General features: G+C 44.3%; 1 protein-coding gene across 1 annotated transcript in view; it reads left to right on the forward strand.

Annotated features, from left to right (window-relative positions):
* Positions 1–17114, forward strand: part of ASPSCR1 (ASPSCR1 tether for SLC2A4, UBX domain containing) — a 73728-nt gene that overhangs the window by 38777 nt on the left and 17837 nt on the right. The window contains exons 10-12 of the mRNA XM_088474813.1: positions 10429–10495; positions 10586–10648; positions 13224–13276. Of these exons, the coding sequence (XP_088330939.1) occupies positions 10429–10495; positions 10586–10648; positions 13224–13276 (183 nt within the window). The remainder of the gene's footprint in view (positions 1–10428; positions 10496–10585; positions 10649–13223; positions 13277–17114) is intronic.

Below are 17114 nucleotides of genomic sequence, written 5' to 3' on the forward strand. Positions count from 1 at the left end.
GAGTGGGGGGGGGGACTTAGGGTTAGGCAACCGCACAGACAGACACTGAGGGGGGAGAATTAGGTTTAGGGTTCCCGGGGGGGGGGTCTTAGGGTTAGGGGGGTAAGGTTAGGGCACTTAGAGGGGGGATTAGGGTTAGGCACAGGGGGGGGATGTTAGGGTTAGGCACCCTATAGGAGGGTTAGGGGGTAGATTAGGTTAGGAAATACTTACCTTTCGGACCATCGGGATTTCCTTCCACGTCGGGCTGGCGCTGCCGGGATTTGGACCGACGCCCATGCGGCCGGCGGTGTAACATACCGATTCCGTGTGTATTTAATGAGGCAGGTGTTTCAGGCATATTTTTTGGGGAAAAGTCATTAAAATGTATTTAAATGTTCTTGATGCCTGTGTGTGTGTATGTATATATGTATGTGTGTATGTATATATATATATATATATATATATATATGTATGTATGTATAATATAGGAATTGTATTTGCCTTGTTGGTAAATCTAACATTGCTTTAAAATAACCATATTTATCTTTTAAAGTGCACACAGTCATAGTAAATATTTATTGTAGTGTGTATAAGGGATGAGAAGACGCCATATCAGTTGCAGCCTTAGACAGACCCCTGATTGCTAAATCTTCTCTGCTTTGTTTCCCTGATGACTTTTCTTCTGTGTTGCAGAAAAAAAAAAACGTCCTTAGCGATGATAATAAAAGAATGAAGAAATGTTTTCATACTTTGATTGCCTGTTTTGTGACACATCATTTTCACAGACTTGTAATCATCTTAAAAATGGCAGTGTCTCCATTGTGGTATGCAATGGGTTGCAGACATGCTAGATCAGTCCCTCAAGGTCCCATTTAAATTATAATAAGTAGTTTTCAAATGCCTAAGAGAGTTTAGTATTGAGTTTTTTTAGTGGATAAAAGAACATCTGTGTTTTGTTTAACCCTACAAAATGTATATAGTGTTTGGACGTCTTGTATAACATCATTGGTCCCATCTAGAACCAGGCTATTTGGATGAAAAAAAGCTTTTAATTATTGCCACTTTGAAGCATTTCCTCAGCATCATGTAGAAGTTATCCTGACGCAGCTCCATCACAAATATTTAGGTTGTTATTTAAAAGATGGATGTGACATTACTTCATTTCTTTGCTACAAACAATCAGTTTTCCATAGGTCTTCTTCTAGTGTTTTCTATTAGTTTCTGCCAAGTTGCCTATTGTACGATTGATGATTTTGTTTTCATTAAACATCGAAACATAATGAGGCACACTCAACACTGATACAGTTCACGGAGACTAAAAGTACATGACATAGGCAGGTATTTAGGATATATGGATATATATCCAAAGTAGTGTATAGTTTTTCAGTCCTCATACTTGTTATGGTCCTATAGATCTTTAACCCTGACTAGCCATTGTGCCAGAAGCACTTACATTTGTTATGTTGGAGAAAACTACCTGTCCCTCAGTTAGGGATGAAAGTAATAACACCCAAACAAGGAATTTCATAATTAGACTGATTAAAACTAAGCCAAATTAGATGACCTATTGTTCTGAAGTTTTTTTTTTTTTTTATTAGTACCTCCTTTTATAGGGTTACATAATATATATTTAAATATAGTCCTTTTTTCCCCTCAAGCTGTCACCAACATTTTATTTTTCCCTTTTCCCATATGGACTGTTGCAACATTTTCCTTAATTGGTCTTCCCATTAATTGCATATTTCCTAATCCAAAATTCTACTTCCAGACTACATTACACAATTGCTGTTCTTCCTCTGCTTTTCTGCACATTTCTGACATGGCCTCATCTTGTATCACTTCTCTTCTACATACTCTACAATGTGGCATTCATAAATATCCTTGTTGATTTCTGCAGCAAACTTTGTGGCAACCACAAACTTCTCATTCCTTATCTCATGCTAAGCCCTATCCCTCTCCCATTGAAACCTTTTGCAGTCCTCATCACATATCCACTTCCCATACTCTCAATGCTATATTCATGTCCAAAGCCTAGTGCTGAGATATTGTAAGTTTCAGCCCCCTCACGGAGTCTGACTGCCTTGGGTTCCAGTGAAGGGGTCAAGGACCATTTCTTATGGTTCCTGCTCATCAAATCACTGCAGAAAGCCTTTAAAGTGTGGCTGCCTGGACTTCACTATTGACCACAGGAAATCTTGTGTTGACACAATAGTGATTTACTTGATGATTTACCCTATTTGGAGCTGAATTAGAAATCCATATTAGGTCTTTCTTGTTTATCAGCAGCAATAGATCCATTTTATGTAGGATCTAACTGTGGTTGATTGTTACAAACATCTGATTATTGATTCTGAGGTTACAAGCTCTACTTTATTAGTCTGTGACATCTTTGAAGCTCCATACAGATACATACATACGTGCTCTCCCTAGAATCCTAGATGGATAAGGGAATGCCTACAGCTCTGTGTCATAGACATGTTTAATTTTTGTAATTTCCTAGCACCAGAGAGCTCGCTTGTATTTCAATTTGTACCCGATGGGGAAACCCTTATATCTCCTTAGGCTGCAGGTACAGGGTACTCTTTGGTGCCGCACATACCCCCTGAATATCACACATTAAGATTAACAATATTGCACTTCCACTGGTCACCTGTAGAGAATATGCTTAGTGCTTTATAAATAATTTATGTTAATGTAATTAAAAACATTAGCTGTCTGCATTGGGCAGTACTCCTAGTCTTATTTTCAGGTGTACTTTGCTATGGACATAAACAACTGTTATTGTCAGGGTCCTGGTTGTATTTGTTTTTTATTATTATTATTTATAATATATATTTTACTAGAGTACAAGCTAAGGAATACAGAAAGGAGATAAAAAGGAGTAACGACACAGTATACATACGTCGTATACATCAGTGATATTACGTTATATATTAGACAATGAATAAGCAAGGCAGCTTAACTAGATATTGTGACCTCCCCCCTCCTCAGAAGTAGAATAGGCCTACAGTCCAGTTGTGTTTTCAGTGTCCAGAAGGATCATCAATACATTTACCTATCACATACCAGGTGGCATAATCTGTTTGTTTTCATATAATATACAAGTAGATGATATGTAACCAGGTGAATACGATAGCTTGGCTTTTACCTATTTTTGACTACCTCCCTTTATCCTTCACCAGTTGTCTATTTTATAATTTGCACCTAAAACTAGGAAGACAAGAAGAGGTTAGTTATGGATACAGAAGCACGGGCATTAGGACATTAAACACACTGGAGGGAGCGGAAACGCAATAAAATTGTATTAACTGGTAAAAACCTTGTCCATGTCCTGCAATATTCTGTACTGGAAGTTGCTTGATTTTTTGTTTTGTTCATGCTACCTCTGTCTATGTATTTTGTAAGGTGCTGCGAACCTAAAAAATAAAGGATAAAATAAATAAATAAAGGATAATAATAATAAAATAAAAAACTAGCAGGACCGTCACTGCCTTTTGTGAAAGTACTTTACTCATTCTCTACGGATAACTCCTGCCATGGCTCATGTTCACATTGGCTTTACATCCAGGAGTAGTGGAAAAGCTGCTCGTGGTTTCGCCTATGAATACCCGGTGGAAAAAAGTGCAGAATTGCGGTTTTTGGTGCGGAAACCACTCTGCACCCTTTGTACACCCCCTTTTAACGCTAACTGCGTAAAAAAACACTTACAATATTCAAAGGACACCCCAAAAAAGCACTTTGAAAATGTGGGTGAAAAAGATAAGTCATGTTACAAATTCAAAAACTAGCGAAATAGCCTTTGCAAGTATAGGGTAGGTGTTTTTTTGGATTGCAGGTGCTTGCTGAAGGTGCATTTTTTGCGCCTTTTTAATGCTTCACTTTAACGATTCTTAAATATGCTTGCACTCATTTTCATGTGCCCCAAATTTGATGGAACAACTTATTTTTCCCCCAAAAATTAGCAAAATGCTATTCTTCACCACTTTCTTAAAAACGCAAAACAGCAGCTATTGAGACGGTTTAAAGACCCCACCTACCTTTTAGCAGGGCTATTCGGGGGTACCCATAGTGATCCTCCATGTCAGAGCATCTTTTGGGGTGTGTCAGACCGATTTCCCCAAAAATGACAGGACTTTTTGCTGTTTTCGTTTTCGCCGGGTCCCGTTTTCTCGGATTTGGAATTGAATACGGGGATACACGGGGACGCGCGCAATACTTTTTTGACCCTGAAACCAGCGATGATGGCGAAAATTCCGGCAATGGAGTTTTCGGTCCAAATTGAATATGCCCCTTAGTCTGAAGGTCACAGAATATTCCTGTTTTGAAGAAGAGGATAAAATGAGAAGTACTCTTCACATGTCTTGCTTTTTTCACAACTTCTCATTCCTGCCGCTTTTACTTCTAGTATTTCCAGGATCAGGCCCCTACCTCACCCTGGAAGGAAGTAAAATATCATCCACGCTCTTATCTCCAGCCCTGTCTAGTGTAACCTATTTTTCTCTTGTCTACCTACACTCACTTTGCCTTCTCATTTTCCTGTCCACTTCTGATGCCCCCTCTATCAGCTCTTCCATTGGCTTCCTATCCTATACAGAATAATTTAAAAACCCTTTAACTCGCTTAAAAGGCTTCAACCCACACACATCTCTAAACTAATTTCCACACACATTCCCTCCAGCCCACCCAACTCTACTAACTCTGGTATTCTCTCCTCCTCCCTGATCACCTCTTCCTGCTTCCTCTTTCAGAATTTCTCCTGTGCTCCTCCTAACCTCTGGAATACCATCTCAATTAGACTTTTGAGTACCCTCCTAGCCTTTAAAAAATATTTCTTCTTCAGGGTCCATAGGGCGCCTCAGGGAGACTATGGTGTAGGTGGTACTTGGAGGACTGGACACCAACAGCAAAGCTTTTTCCTGTCTCAGGATGCTCCGGTCCTCCCCCCTATACCCCGACCACAGCCTGGGGGTAACACCGTTTCGTTGGTGTCCTGCAGGAGCTGGACCACCGTTAGAACAGAGGGACTGCTAGTAAGCCTCCCAAGATTTATTTTCATTTTTAATAAGTGCAGCAGCGCTAGACATTCCTCTGGACGTCTGCACTGCTGCTCCATCACCCATCCGTGGCGCCGCGACACCAGTCCTCGGCTAGGTACTCTCGGCAAGGCTCTGGGGGGACCTAGCTAGCGGGGGGACCTAGCTAGCAGGGCTCCTCGGAACCCAGACTACAGCTAGGACTCAAAGGGACAGGTAAGGTGGATCCCCGGAGCCGGGGACCTGCGTCTATGGCTCCGGTCTCTGGAGACAGACCGGAGGCGCTGATGTGGACACAGGTTCATCCGGGACTCCACTAGACCACCAGGGCATTACAATACTGGCGCAGGGCACAGATTAAGGCCAGGGACCTGGTGGTCAGTGTCCACATAGGGGATCTTGCCGCTCCTGAGCTGCTCCTCCCTCACTCTCCGCCCCCTCTGAGACCTACTGCAGCCATTTTTTTGTCTCCGGGAACACTGGGTCCGGTCGCCCTGTATACCTCTCCCAAAAGCCAGGTTATACAGCGCTATTTCCTACCAACCATTGCGTTCTGTGTATTTGACTTTAGTGCCCACTGCAGTTATACTGTATACTCTGCATTGTATGTGACTTGTGCTAGCGCTGCTGTCTGTTTATTTTTCTCAAACTGTCACCTTTATACCTTTCCCTTTCTTTCATTATAACCCTGGAATACTGAGGTATAGGGGGTTTATTGTGCCTCACATCTACCTATATTTGTGAGGGCGATCACATACTGTATATCTGTGTTGCGCACTACACTGTGCCATATTGTACATATACTGTATGTGGGTTGCTCACTGCACTGTGCCAGATTGTGTGCTACAATTATCTTTGCATCTATGTCTGGCAAAGGCAAGAATAACAAGCAGCCTGCTGCTCCCACTCTGGTGCCTTGCAGGCCTGGCTTCTGAGGATCTCATTGAAGATGGTCTATGTGCATCTTGTTATACGGCACCTGTCCCTTCAGCCCCGGCATCCTCTCCTCAGGACCCCCCTGGGCTTCCTTTTCACAGATGTTGGCAAAAATTTGGACCACTTAGCAGTCCCGGTGGTAGCTCCCACTATGAGATGGCCACAGCAGGTACTCCCTGCAAATTCATTGCCTCCCCCATGGGTAGACGTACTTTCTACCTCAGTGCAGAGTCTAGAAGCTACCTCTACAGCCTTTCAACAAATGCTACAAAAATAGAGACCCTTATCTAGTAAACCTGCTAAGCGTGCTGTGTTATCTTCCCAGTCCACCCAACTATCAGATTCTGAGTTATCATCTGGGGAGGCAGAAAACGCAGACCTCTCTCACTCTGACTCCCCCTCAGGAGAAGAGGAGGCCTCCCTCTAAATTGAATATACAGAACCCACTCCTAGGGCAAAAGAGTCACTATTTAAGCGACAGAAGGTAGTTTTGCCAGAGTTTCATCACTCGGATCAGCTATCTGATCATATGTGTGAGGCATGGAATATACCTAGTAAAAAGTTTCAGCTGCCTAAACGCTTGATTTCCTTTTACCCTCTTCTCACTACTTATTGCACTAAATGGGAAGATCCCCCTGCAGTGTATTCTCACATAACATGCTTAGTTAAGAACGCTTCCTTACCTATCCACACTGCAACCTCCTTAAAGGAGACTACGGATAGAAGGTTGGAAGCTTGCCTAAAGTCTATATACTCTCTCACAGGAGCTATTACTTGTCTTGCCAGGGCTACGGCCTGGGTGGCAAAAGCCATTGAGAGTTGGGCAGAGGCCCTAGAAGATACATTTCCCACTGATGCTTCGAGGGAACAGCTGTCATACATAATCTCACATTAGAGATAAGGCATCTGCTACTTCCATGGTAGTCCACCGTATTATATGGCTTTGCTCATGGAAAGAATATTCGGACCTAAAAAGGCTTTGGAGTCTCTGCCTTATTCTGGGTGATCCTGTTTGGTTTCAGAATTGGACAAGATTGTGACTACCTTGGCAGCTTCCAAGACGGCGTTCCTGTAATCTGCATCTACTACGAAGCCTTGGATGTCATCATTTCGGTCCTTTGCACGGCAGTTGGCATCCACAAAGGCCTAGGACCAAACAGGCCTGGGCTACTAGACGTCCACCGACCAAATCTGAGGACAAGCCCTCAGCCTGACCAGGCAGGCCTCACCGTGGGTGCTCCCAGGGTGGGAGGCCGACTTATTCAGTTTGCCCAGTACTGGCGTCAGGCCACCTAAGATGCCTGGACAACAGAAGTGGTCTCCCATAGATTTGCCCTCTCATTCTTGAGGCGGCCCCCCAGCAGTTCTTTTGCACAGGACTGCCATCGGACCCAAGGAAAGCCCTGCTCCTCCATAAGGCCATTCAGTCCTTACTACTCTCGGGGGCAATAATTCCGGTCTTCTCATCACAGAGAGGGAAGGGCTATTATTCTACTCTTTTCTTGGTTCAAAAGCCCAATGGGTCTCATAGGCCTATGCTCAGCCTCAAGCCTCTGAACAATTTATCAGGGTTCCCAGGTTTCGTATGGAGACCCTACGCTCTATTGTCCTGGCCATGGAGTCTGGGGACTTTATGGTGTCTCTGGACATTCAGGACGCTTACCTACATGTACCTATAGCGCCTTCTCATCAGCAGTATCTCTGGTTTACTGTACTACAGCAACAGTACCAATTTCAACCACTGCCTTTTGGGCTTTCTACAGCTCCTATGGTCTTTACCAAGATCATGGCAGTTATGGCGGCCTATCTTCATCGTCAGGGGATCATCCTGCTCCCATACTTGGATGATCTCTTGCTCTTAGCAAGCTCCCCAGAAATTCTTCACCGCCATCTACAAGTAACCATTGCTTTTCTGCAAACGCACGGTTGGCTGATCAACTGGAAAAAGTCTTCCCTGACCCCTTCTCGAAGAATGGTACATCTGGGAGCCTTCCTGGACTCTCAGTCTCAGAGAATCTTCCTGAGAGCAGACAAAATCTCTGTATTACAGCACTGAGTGTGCAGATTACTCCTCAGTCGCCGCATGTCAATTCACTCTGCAATGCAAACCTTGGAATCCATGGTGTCCACCTGCAACATGGTGGAGTTTGCTCAATTTCACTCCAGGCCCCTACAACACCTGATCCTCTCCAGGTGGAACGGGCTGCCTCATCTCATCAGATCCCAGATGATGGGCCTCTCTTCGGAGGTTCGCCTGTCCCCAGCCTGGTGGCTACAGATGTCCCACCTAAACAAGGGTCGACCCTTTTGGATCCCGGACTGGGCACTCCTTACAGCGGATGCAAGCCTCTGCGGGTGGGGCACAGTGACCGGCCAGCTCTTCTCCCAGGGGGCGCTGGATTCCAGCTGAGGCAGTATTACCAATCAACGTACTGGAACTCCGAGCCATTTACAAAGCCCTCACTCTGGCTCAGGATATTTTTCAGGGCAAGCCTGTACAAGTATAGTCTGACAATGCCACGGCACTGGCCTACCTCAATCACCAAGGAGGCACTCGAAGTCAGTCAGCAATGGCAGAAGTGTTCCGCATTCTCACATGGGCCAAATGCCATCTCCCCAGTGTTCATCTCGGGGATTCCCAATTGGGAGGCAGATTTCCTTAGCCGTCACGACTTGCATGCAGGAGAGTGGTCTCTTCAGCTCCTGGTGGACAAATGGGGTCTACCGGACGTGAACTTCATGGCCTTTGGACACAACCACAAGCTTCCATTGTACGGTGCCAGGACAAGGGACCCTGACGCAGCCTTCATGGACACCTTATCTGTGAAGTGGACCTTCCATTTGGCATACCTCTTTCCTCCGGTCTCCCTTCTGCCTCAAGTTCTACGGAAGTTCAAGCAGGAAGGGGGCACGGTCCTGTTAGTAGCTCTGGCTTGGCCTGGACGCCATTGGTACTCTGATTTTCAAAGTTTCTCCATAAACGTTCCTCTCCAACTTCCTTTACGACCAGACCTGTTGTCTCAGGGTCCCTGTCTACATCCAGACCTGGCCCGTCTGTCTTTAACGGCTTGACTCTTGCCTCCTAAGGTCTAAAGGGTTTTCCAGCTCTGTAGTCCAGACCATGCTCAGAGTGCTTTTCTTCAAGCTGGATTGGATCTCGGACTCCGCCTAGCCTCTCTGAAGGTGCACGTCTCCGATCTGTCCATCTGGTACTAGCGCAGAATTGCTCCTCTGCCGGATGTTCACACCTTCCTGCAAGGTGTTCTACGTATACAACCTCCCTTTGTACCTTCTGTTACTCCGTGGGATTTGTCAGTGGTTCTCCACGCACTTCAGGAATCTCCATTCGAACCCCTGGATTCAGTAGAAGTCAAATGGCTCACTGCCAAAACTCTGTTTCTTCTGGCTATAGCATCTGTTGGTATTGTATCGGATTTAGGGGCTCCTTCCTGTTGCTCCCCATTTCTAATCTTTCATCCGGACAGAGCTGTTCTTCGAACGCGCCGTGGCTTCCTTCCGAAGGTGGTCTTTTGTTTCCATCTTAATCTGTAAATTGTGGTTCTGGCTTTTCAATCACCAGACCTCTCGGCTATTGAGGCCTCTTTGGATGTGGTCCGTGCCCTGAAGATCTACATGGACCGTACTAGTTCCATCAGGTAATTGGATTCCCTCTTCAGCCTATATGGATTCCATATAAGGGATAGCCAGCTAACAAACAGAATCTGGCCAGATGACTTTGCATGACTATCTCACAGGCTTACACGCAGACTGGCCTTCCTGTGCTGGCTACAGTCTCTACTCATTCTACTCGCTCTGTGTGTCTCTCGTGGACAGCTTCTGCCGAACAACTATGCAAGACGGCCACGTGGTCTTCTGTCCACACCTTTTTTTTAGGTTCTATGCCTTTGATACATTTGCCTCTCAGGCGCCGGGTTCTCCTCTCAGCTCAGGAGCGTTCCCACCCTTGAACAACTGCTTTGGGACATCCCCATTGTCTCCCGGTGGAGCCCTATGGACCTTAAAGGAGAGTTATGGTAACATTTACCGTTGCTAAATCTTTCTTCGAAGTCCATAGGGTCTACAGGGCACCTGGCCTGACGCACCTGGCTTCTATGGGTTTATTCTCTTGGTCACTTATTTCCTTCTCTGTGTGAGAATGTGATTCTTCAGTGTACCAGTCTTCCTTCTCTCCTATCCTACTCCTGCCTTGGGCTTGTTAACAAAACTGAGTTGCCCTCAGGTTGTGGGCGGGGTATAGGGGGAAGGACCAGAGCATCCTGGGATTGAAAAGGTTTGCTGTTGGTGTCCAGTCCTCCAAGTCTCCCCTGTGGACCCTATGGACTTCGAAGAAATTGTTGTTCACTTTGTATTTATGTAATTTTGTTATGTGCTCTGTGTCTGTCTATGGCGCAGTGAACCCATGTAGTGTCCTATAAATAAAAATAATTTTATTAACTATTATGAAACATTTTTACAGGTTGTTCTTCGAATCCTTTTTCCAGAGCGTTATGTCTTGCAGGGATTTTTCCGTGCAACAGAAACAGGTATGTGATATATTTTCTTTCTATCTCTAATTTAATTCTGCATTTATTTATGCCATGTAAGTGTTCATTGCAATTTCTTATCTTCTGCAGTTGGCGCTGTGAAGGAGTTTGTGTGTAGCCACCTGGAAGAACCTGACATCCCGTTCTACTTATGTATGTCAGTTATACCTGTGTATTTCTTGTGGTGCACACTGTTGTGTCATCTATGCCTTGAAACATAAATGCACCTAAGAATCAGCAATATAAACACTACTATTGGCTATTTCTCTTATTACTGTGTTTGAGCAAAAATAAATAATGCCTATAATAGCTACGTCCCAGTGGCCGCAGTGTAGGTGCCCTGTCTCAGCAGATGTTGACCACTTCCTCCATCATACATATATTAATGAATGTAATTCCCATTTGTTCTGCTACTCTAGCTCATGGTAAATGGTTGGAAGATTTCTAGTGATGACACCTGTGCTATAACTACATTTTGGGGAAATTAAGGACTAAGGGCCTGATTCAGAGGTGGACGCTAATGCCGGCGTGACTGTGACTTTTTATGCAGCGCTACTCTTGCTTTATTCTAATGCCGCAGCTGAAGGAATTCATACATAGACAGCTACTGGCTGCAGCGCTGATTCATCACTTTATGTAAAAATATGCACCATCGCACATTGCACCAGCTCTATGGAGGCGCAGAATGTCCATCTTAACATGGCCGCTGGAATCATTGCAACTACAGAAAAAGTAGCAGCCTCTGACCACGACACTCCCACGTCTGGCTAGCCACCCCGTTACCACCCAGGAACACCCACTGAAATTGCCTCTCTCTTTGACTTAATTTGTTCTGCGTCCCCCTGCAGTAACCATGGGGATGCATGTGAGATGCATGCAGACTGAAAACATTGGCAGCTTGCGTCCAATACCACAACAGCATCCACCTCTGAATTAGGTCCTAAGTGGCTATGGTGTTTTAGGCTTCATACCCACTGATGTTAATATCATACATTGTAAACAGGGATGACAGGAAAACATTGGGCCTGATTCTGAGTTGGGAGCAAAGCAAATAAAGCATATAACTTTACACCTGTGCAATACCATGTGTAATGCAGGTGGGGCAGATTTATAATGTCCAGAGATTTAGATTTGGGAGAGCTGTGTCCAAACTCGAATCTAAATTGCAGTATAAAAATAAAGTTGTTGAGCATTTTTGGGCTACATGGAAAATGAGGGCGTATATATAATGGGTTGTGTGGGGCACACGGGGGGGCCTACACCGCACCCATACTTCTAAATACTTACCCCTCTGAAGTCCAACATCGGCTAGAGAGGCGCTACACATAACGCCTTGAAAGTGGCCATTTTCCTGGCATTCTGCGCATGCGCAGTAGGGAAATTGCCGGGAAAATGGCTGCCGCGCCATTTTACTGGTGTACTGCACAGTAGACTCCGGGCACAGGCAAGTGCCCGGAGTCTACTGAATGTGTCAGTACGCCGCGGCTGCCGGAGGGGGGGGGGGAGGCCACGGATGGTGAGTGAACACGGGACCCCTCCTCTCTAAATATGCCCCTGATGCAAAAGCAGCAAGTGTTTGCCACATTGTGTTTAAACATTATTTGTCTAGAACCGGTGCAAAGTTTATTTTATTTTTTTTCTTTGCTCCCATCTAATACCGCTTCTACAGCAAAGTCCTGGGTCTTACCCGGGATTTGGAACACGGTTCCAAACTAGGTCAGATTCAGGACAGACCCCTTTTCCACCGCAGTGGCGATCCGGGTTATTCCCGGATCGGCGCCATTCACACTGCACACGGGTGAAGTGCTGGTGGTTGGAGATGACATCTCATTGCACCAGAAAACAGCTCTCCCTGTGCTGTAGATAGGACCCAGGTCGGACGACCTGGGTTACCTGTTTCCACTGCAGCTCACCCAGGTCTGTCCCGTGTAAAACCCTGCTAGGTACCTGGGAAGGATTCCTGGTGACTGAACCTAGGTGGAGACGTTTTCACTGACAAAAACAATCCCTGGTTATTGTGCGTTCATGTACAATAAACCAGGATTTTCAAGTCAGTGGAAAAGAGGTATCAGTCAATTCAAATCCCTGCAGCTCCAGCATGACATGGATGGAAATCCCAATCGTCTGTAAGGTAAGTATGATCTAACCTAATCTACCCCCTAACCCTAACCCACCCTTAGGGGTGCCTAACCCTAACCCCCCCGTGCCTAACCCTAACCGTCCCTCCCCCTAGTCTAAAACTAACCTCCGGGGGGGTTGCCTTACCCTAAGTCCCCAACCGGAACCCTAAACCTAACCCTCCCCCCCCCCCCCCCCTGCGGCTGTCCGCGCCCGGCATCCCTTCGATCGGGATGTGGGGCGCCGTTCTCCCGGCGTAGGTTAATTAACCCTCACCGGGATTCTATAGTGGAGATGCCAGCGGTCGGCATAACAAATCCTGACCATACCCACTATTATTGTTACAGTATTTGCCAGCATTGTGGCAGTGTTGCATTTATGATCTGAATTTTGGATGCAATTTGTTTTATTTGCTTAGTAACAAATGTATGTGTAAAACCTTTGATATTGGAGCATTTATGATGCATTTGCACAAGTTTTTCTATTTTTAATGCAAGCACAATGCTATGGAAGTGGATATAAAGCAGTATATTGACTTTATTGTACATAGGGGTTTAGAATTGTACTGTCCTTAATTGTTTGATTATATAAAACTTGTTTCTCTGTGCAGTTATCACACCCCCTCGAACAGAGCTAAAGGATGACTCCCAAAGCATTTTCCAGGTAACTACACAATGTATACCAAGGTTTTCATTTTTTTAAGCCTGGCCTTTAAAGCAGTACAGTATATACATTTATTACTGAATTACTATTACTGAATAGTATAAAGGGATATGAAGCCTATATCGCCACTAGTGAGGAATGCACAGGTATAGCCATTAACACCAAATGTAAAGATAAGTAATGCCTGCCTACCAAATAGTGAGAAACATAAAGGGATATAAAGACAATATAGATTAATAAGTATTGTCATTTGGTGTGTAGAAAACACAGCCATTTGTAACGTGTGAAAAATTAACAAAGATAACAAATACGGAGTAGGCATTAAAAAGTAGTATAAAAGAACGGAATGGGATTCAAATTCCGACAGAGGTAAGTATGCTAACCTCCCCTGTGGTGCCTAACCCTAACCCCCCCTTACCCCTCCGTAAACCTAACCCTCCTGGGGGGGTGGCTAACCCTAACCACCCCCCCAAAACCTAACGCTAACTGCCCTAAACCTAACACCCCCCGCGGCTAACAGGACTGGCGTCCTGGACTTACCTCGTTCGGGCATGCATTGTCCTGGATTCAGGCGTCGGAATTAAGATAGGCGTCGGTACTTCGACACCTATCGTAAATCCCTAGCCAGCTGCCCGACAGGATGAAAATCCCGATAGAGGTAAGTATGCTAATCTCCCCCGTCCCCCCCCCCCCTAACCCTCAGTGGTGCCTAACCTTATCCCCCCTTACCGCTCCCTAAACCTAACCATCCCGGGGGGGTGCCTAACCCTATCCTCTCCCCGGAGATGCCTAACCCTCCCCCCTAGGGGTGCCTAACCCTAACCACCCCCCCAAAACCTAACGCTAACCCCACTATCTGCCCTAAACCGACTGGTGTTAGGATTCCGGCGCCAGCATCCCGACAGCCGGGATTTCATCTACCTCCCATTATTTTGTTGTGTAAAGAGATATGAAGTCAGTATTATAATAGTGAGTATTCTAAAGCTAGGCTAGCCATTAGCGAGAAGTACCAAGGAAGTTTAAGCCTAGCTAGCTAGTTATAGTAGTAGTGTGAAGGCATGTAAAGTCTGGATAGCCCTTCCTGATGACTTGTAAAGGACTGCGGAGTAAAAAACTATAATAGGAGGGTAGAGATTTGTAAAACTCGCATTGCCAATCATAAGGCATATAAATATATGTGAACCCAGGATAGCCACTAATGGGAAGTATTAAAGGATGTGAAGCCTAAATAGCCATTAACACTGGTGGTGTGAATGCTTGTCTGGATAGCCCTTCCTGCAAACAAAACAAAAAAAAACAATAATAGGATGGTAGAAAGATCTAAAATCAGCATAACCAATTGTAAGGAGTATAAAGAGATGTGAAGCCAGGATAGCCAATAATGAGAAATGTTAAGGGATGTGAAGCCTGGATAGCCATTAATAGTATTGTGAAGGCATGCAAAGTCTGGATTGCCCTACCTGCAAAAAAAAAAAAATCATAGGATGGTAGAGAGATTTTATATCAGCATAACCAATTGTAAGGAGTATAAAGAGATGTGAAGCTAGGATAGCCATTAGTAAAATGTGTTAAAAGAAGTGAAGCCTATAGATAGCCATTAATAGTAGTGGTGTAAAAGCATGTACAAGGCCTGGAAAAACCCTTACTGATAAATGTCAAGGCATGAGGAACCAGATTGCCATTAGTGACAAGTGTAGTTCTGTCCTTATGAAGAATTGCTTTTATCATATTATAAATACTTTATCTTTATTTTCCTTAAGGCATATGCTCTTCCCACACAAGTCCTACTGGTCAATTATGTGTGTGACAAGTTAGTTTTCAGTACCACACAGCTCTGCGGGTCTTCCCATCCTCCTCTACAGTAGTAACTTGAGCCCCCTGCTTGTGTGTTCAGCCTGAAGTAGGTTCCTGGGACGAGAGGGGGCTTTGAGCTCTTGGCAGCTTGTGAAGGGGTCTTTCTTCTCTGTAACGCTCCGGCAGCGGAGCCTCTCCTGCCTCATACTTTCATCTTGCTGGCAGCCCTGTTATTTTTGGCTGGATTTTCATGACTGCTGTTCTTAATAGAGGCGCTTCCACTGAACCTTAAACCACTCAATAAAAGTGTCACCGGAGGAGGGAGGTCCTTCCCCAGGGCTCAGAGGGCAATAAGACGCATCCTGTCGTGATGAAAGTTGTGTACGTCGGGGGAAAAGGGTACTTAGATCTGAAGGAGGATGAGGAGACGACAGCACATTGATGTGTATAGTGAGATGAGATTTCAGTCCTCCTGATGCTGGATGTTTATTTTTATGTGGAAAAGTTATCGGTCTTTTAAAAATGTTCTAGTGGGAAGCAAATAGTTTTCCTGCTATTTCTATTTTCTCTTTAAAAATACAATATGATAAAGTATAATTATAATTGTGTTTACCCCAACATTATTTTTTTAAAGTACACAGCAATCTTGTAGATTTTAACTAAAAGTCACTAAGTGTAATGGTACCCAAACATTTTACATTCTTTGTTTTTAGTCAAATTATTCCATTGGTGGTGATATCAATCACTCTACAATGTTACAGCCTTTTTTTTCATTATGTTATGAGAAATTATGATTGTGTTGAAGCATAGCGTTGAATTGTGTGATTACAGTATACATGTACAATATGATTGTATTAAAATTAAACTTTTCCATTTTATCCGAACAGTTATCTGCAATTTGATTGCATATGTCCAATCACAATTCAAAGTAATTGATCAAATATAACATATTGACAATCAGACTGTAACAAATGTGATTTGAGGACTGAGGATAGTATACAATATTAAAATTCTAATTCGTATTATTAGTTGGTAGCTCCTAACAGGTTCACACATCTTTCCAATTATAACAATTGTTACTGGGATGACTTAATAAGCACAACGTTTCTTCTTGCCTGATTGTATGTCAGTCCATATGCACACAAGAAAAGGCCTTGCTCATGTGTGTCATTCTCTCTGCTGCTCATAATGGACTCACCCTGCACCATGGCCTCTGTTCTAGCTGGTGTTTGTTTCCTGCACTTCCTTCTCCCAAAGTGTGTCATACATATTTGTGTCCAGTAACATAGACACAGGATGTTGTTGACAAATAGCAGTATTTTTGATAAATAAAATACTTTGGGTTTTGTCAAGGTCGCCCTCTGGTTCCCCAGCCGCAGACCCAGTAATTATAGTGTAGTTGTTCTGGGAGCCAGGGACTTGGTGCTCTGGTTCCTCTCCGCTGTTCGCTGGTGGTTCCTTCCTGTCTGAAGCTTTTGATCTGCGTTTTGTGAAGACATCGCTCAACCCTTTAACGTCATTTCAAAGCTTGCTTGTCCTTTCAGATCCTTGTATGTGTCTCTAAATGTTTGCGTTTTGGATTTTGCCAGTCATCCCCACTCACTCTTTGAAGTGCTCATAGTCTCATTGATCTTCAAACATCAAACTAAACAGACCTGTGGAACTTTAATCAGCTCCCATCCTGGGATGGAAAGAATGCCTCACATGCCACCAGCTTTCGCTCCTCATGGACACTTGATTGTTCTGTTACATCAGAGTTGTTTATGTCTGAAGAAACAAACATATATTTGCTGACAGATCTACAGATTACTGTTATTTACTATTCTCCCCCCTTTATCTCTGAATCACTTTTTTTTTTTTTTCCCCTCTGCTTTACTATTTATCTTTATTACTTTTTATTCGGTATGACTTTATTCTTTGTGTATATCTGGCTCAGTGTCGCTGTGCTCTGTTGTCTTTGTGTTTCTCTTGCTGGGTGTATGTGCAGCCCGTTCCTCCCTGCAATGAATTCTCCCTGACCCTCGGGGCCTTATTCCTCATGAGG

The sequence above is a fragment of the Taudactylus pleione genome, unplaced genomic scaffold (genome assembly GCF_031769625.1).
Source record: "Taudactylus pleione unplaced genomic scaffold, aTauple2 ptg000016l, whole genome shotgun sequence".
Taxonomy (NCBI): domain Eukaryota; kingdom Metazoa; phylum Chordata; class Amphibia; order Anura; family Myobatrachidae; genus Taudactylus; species Taudactylus pleione.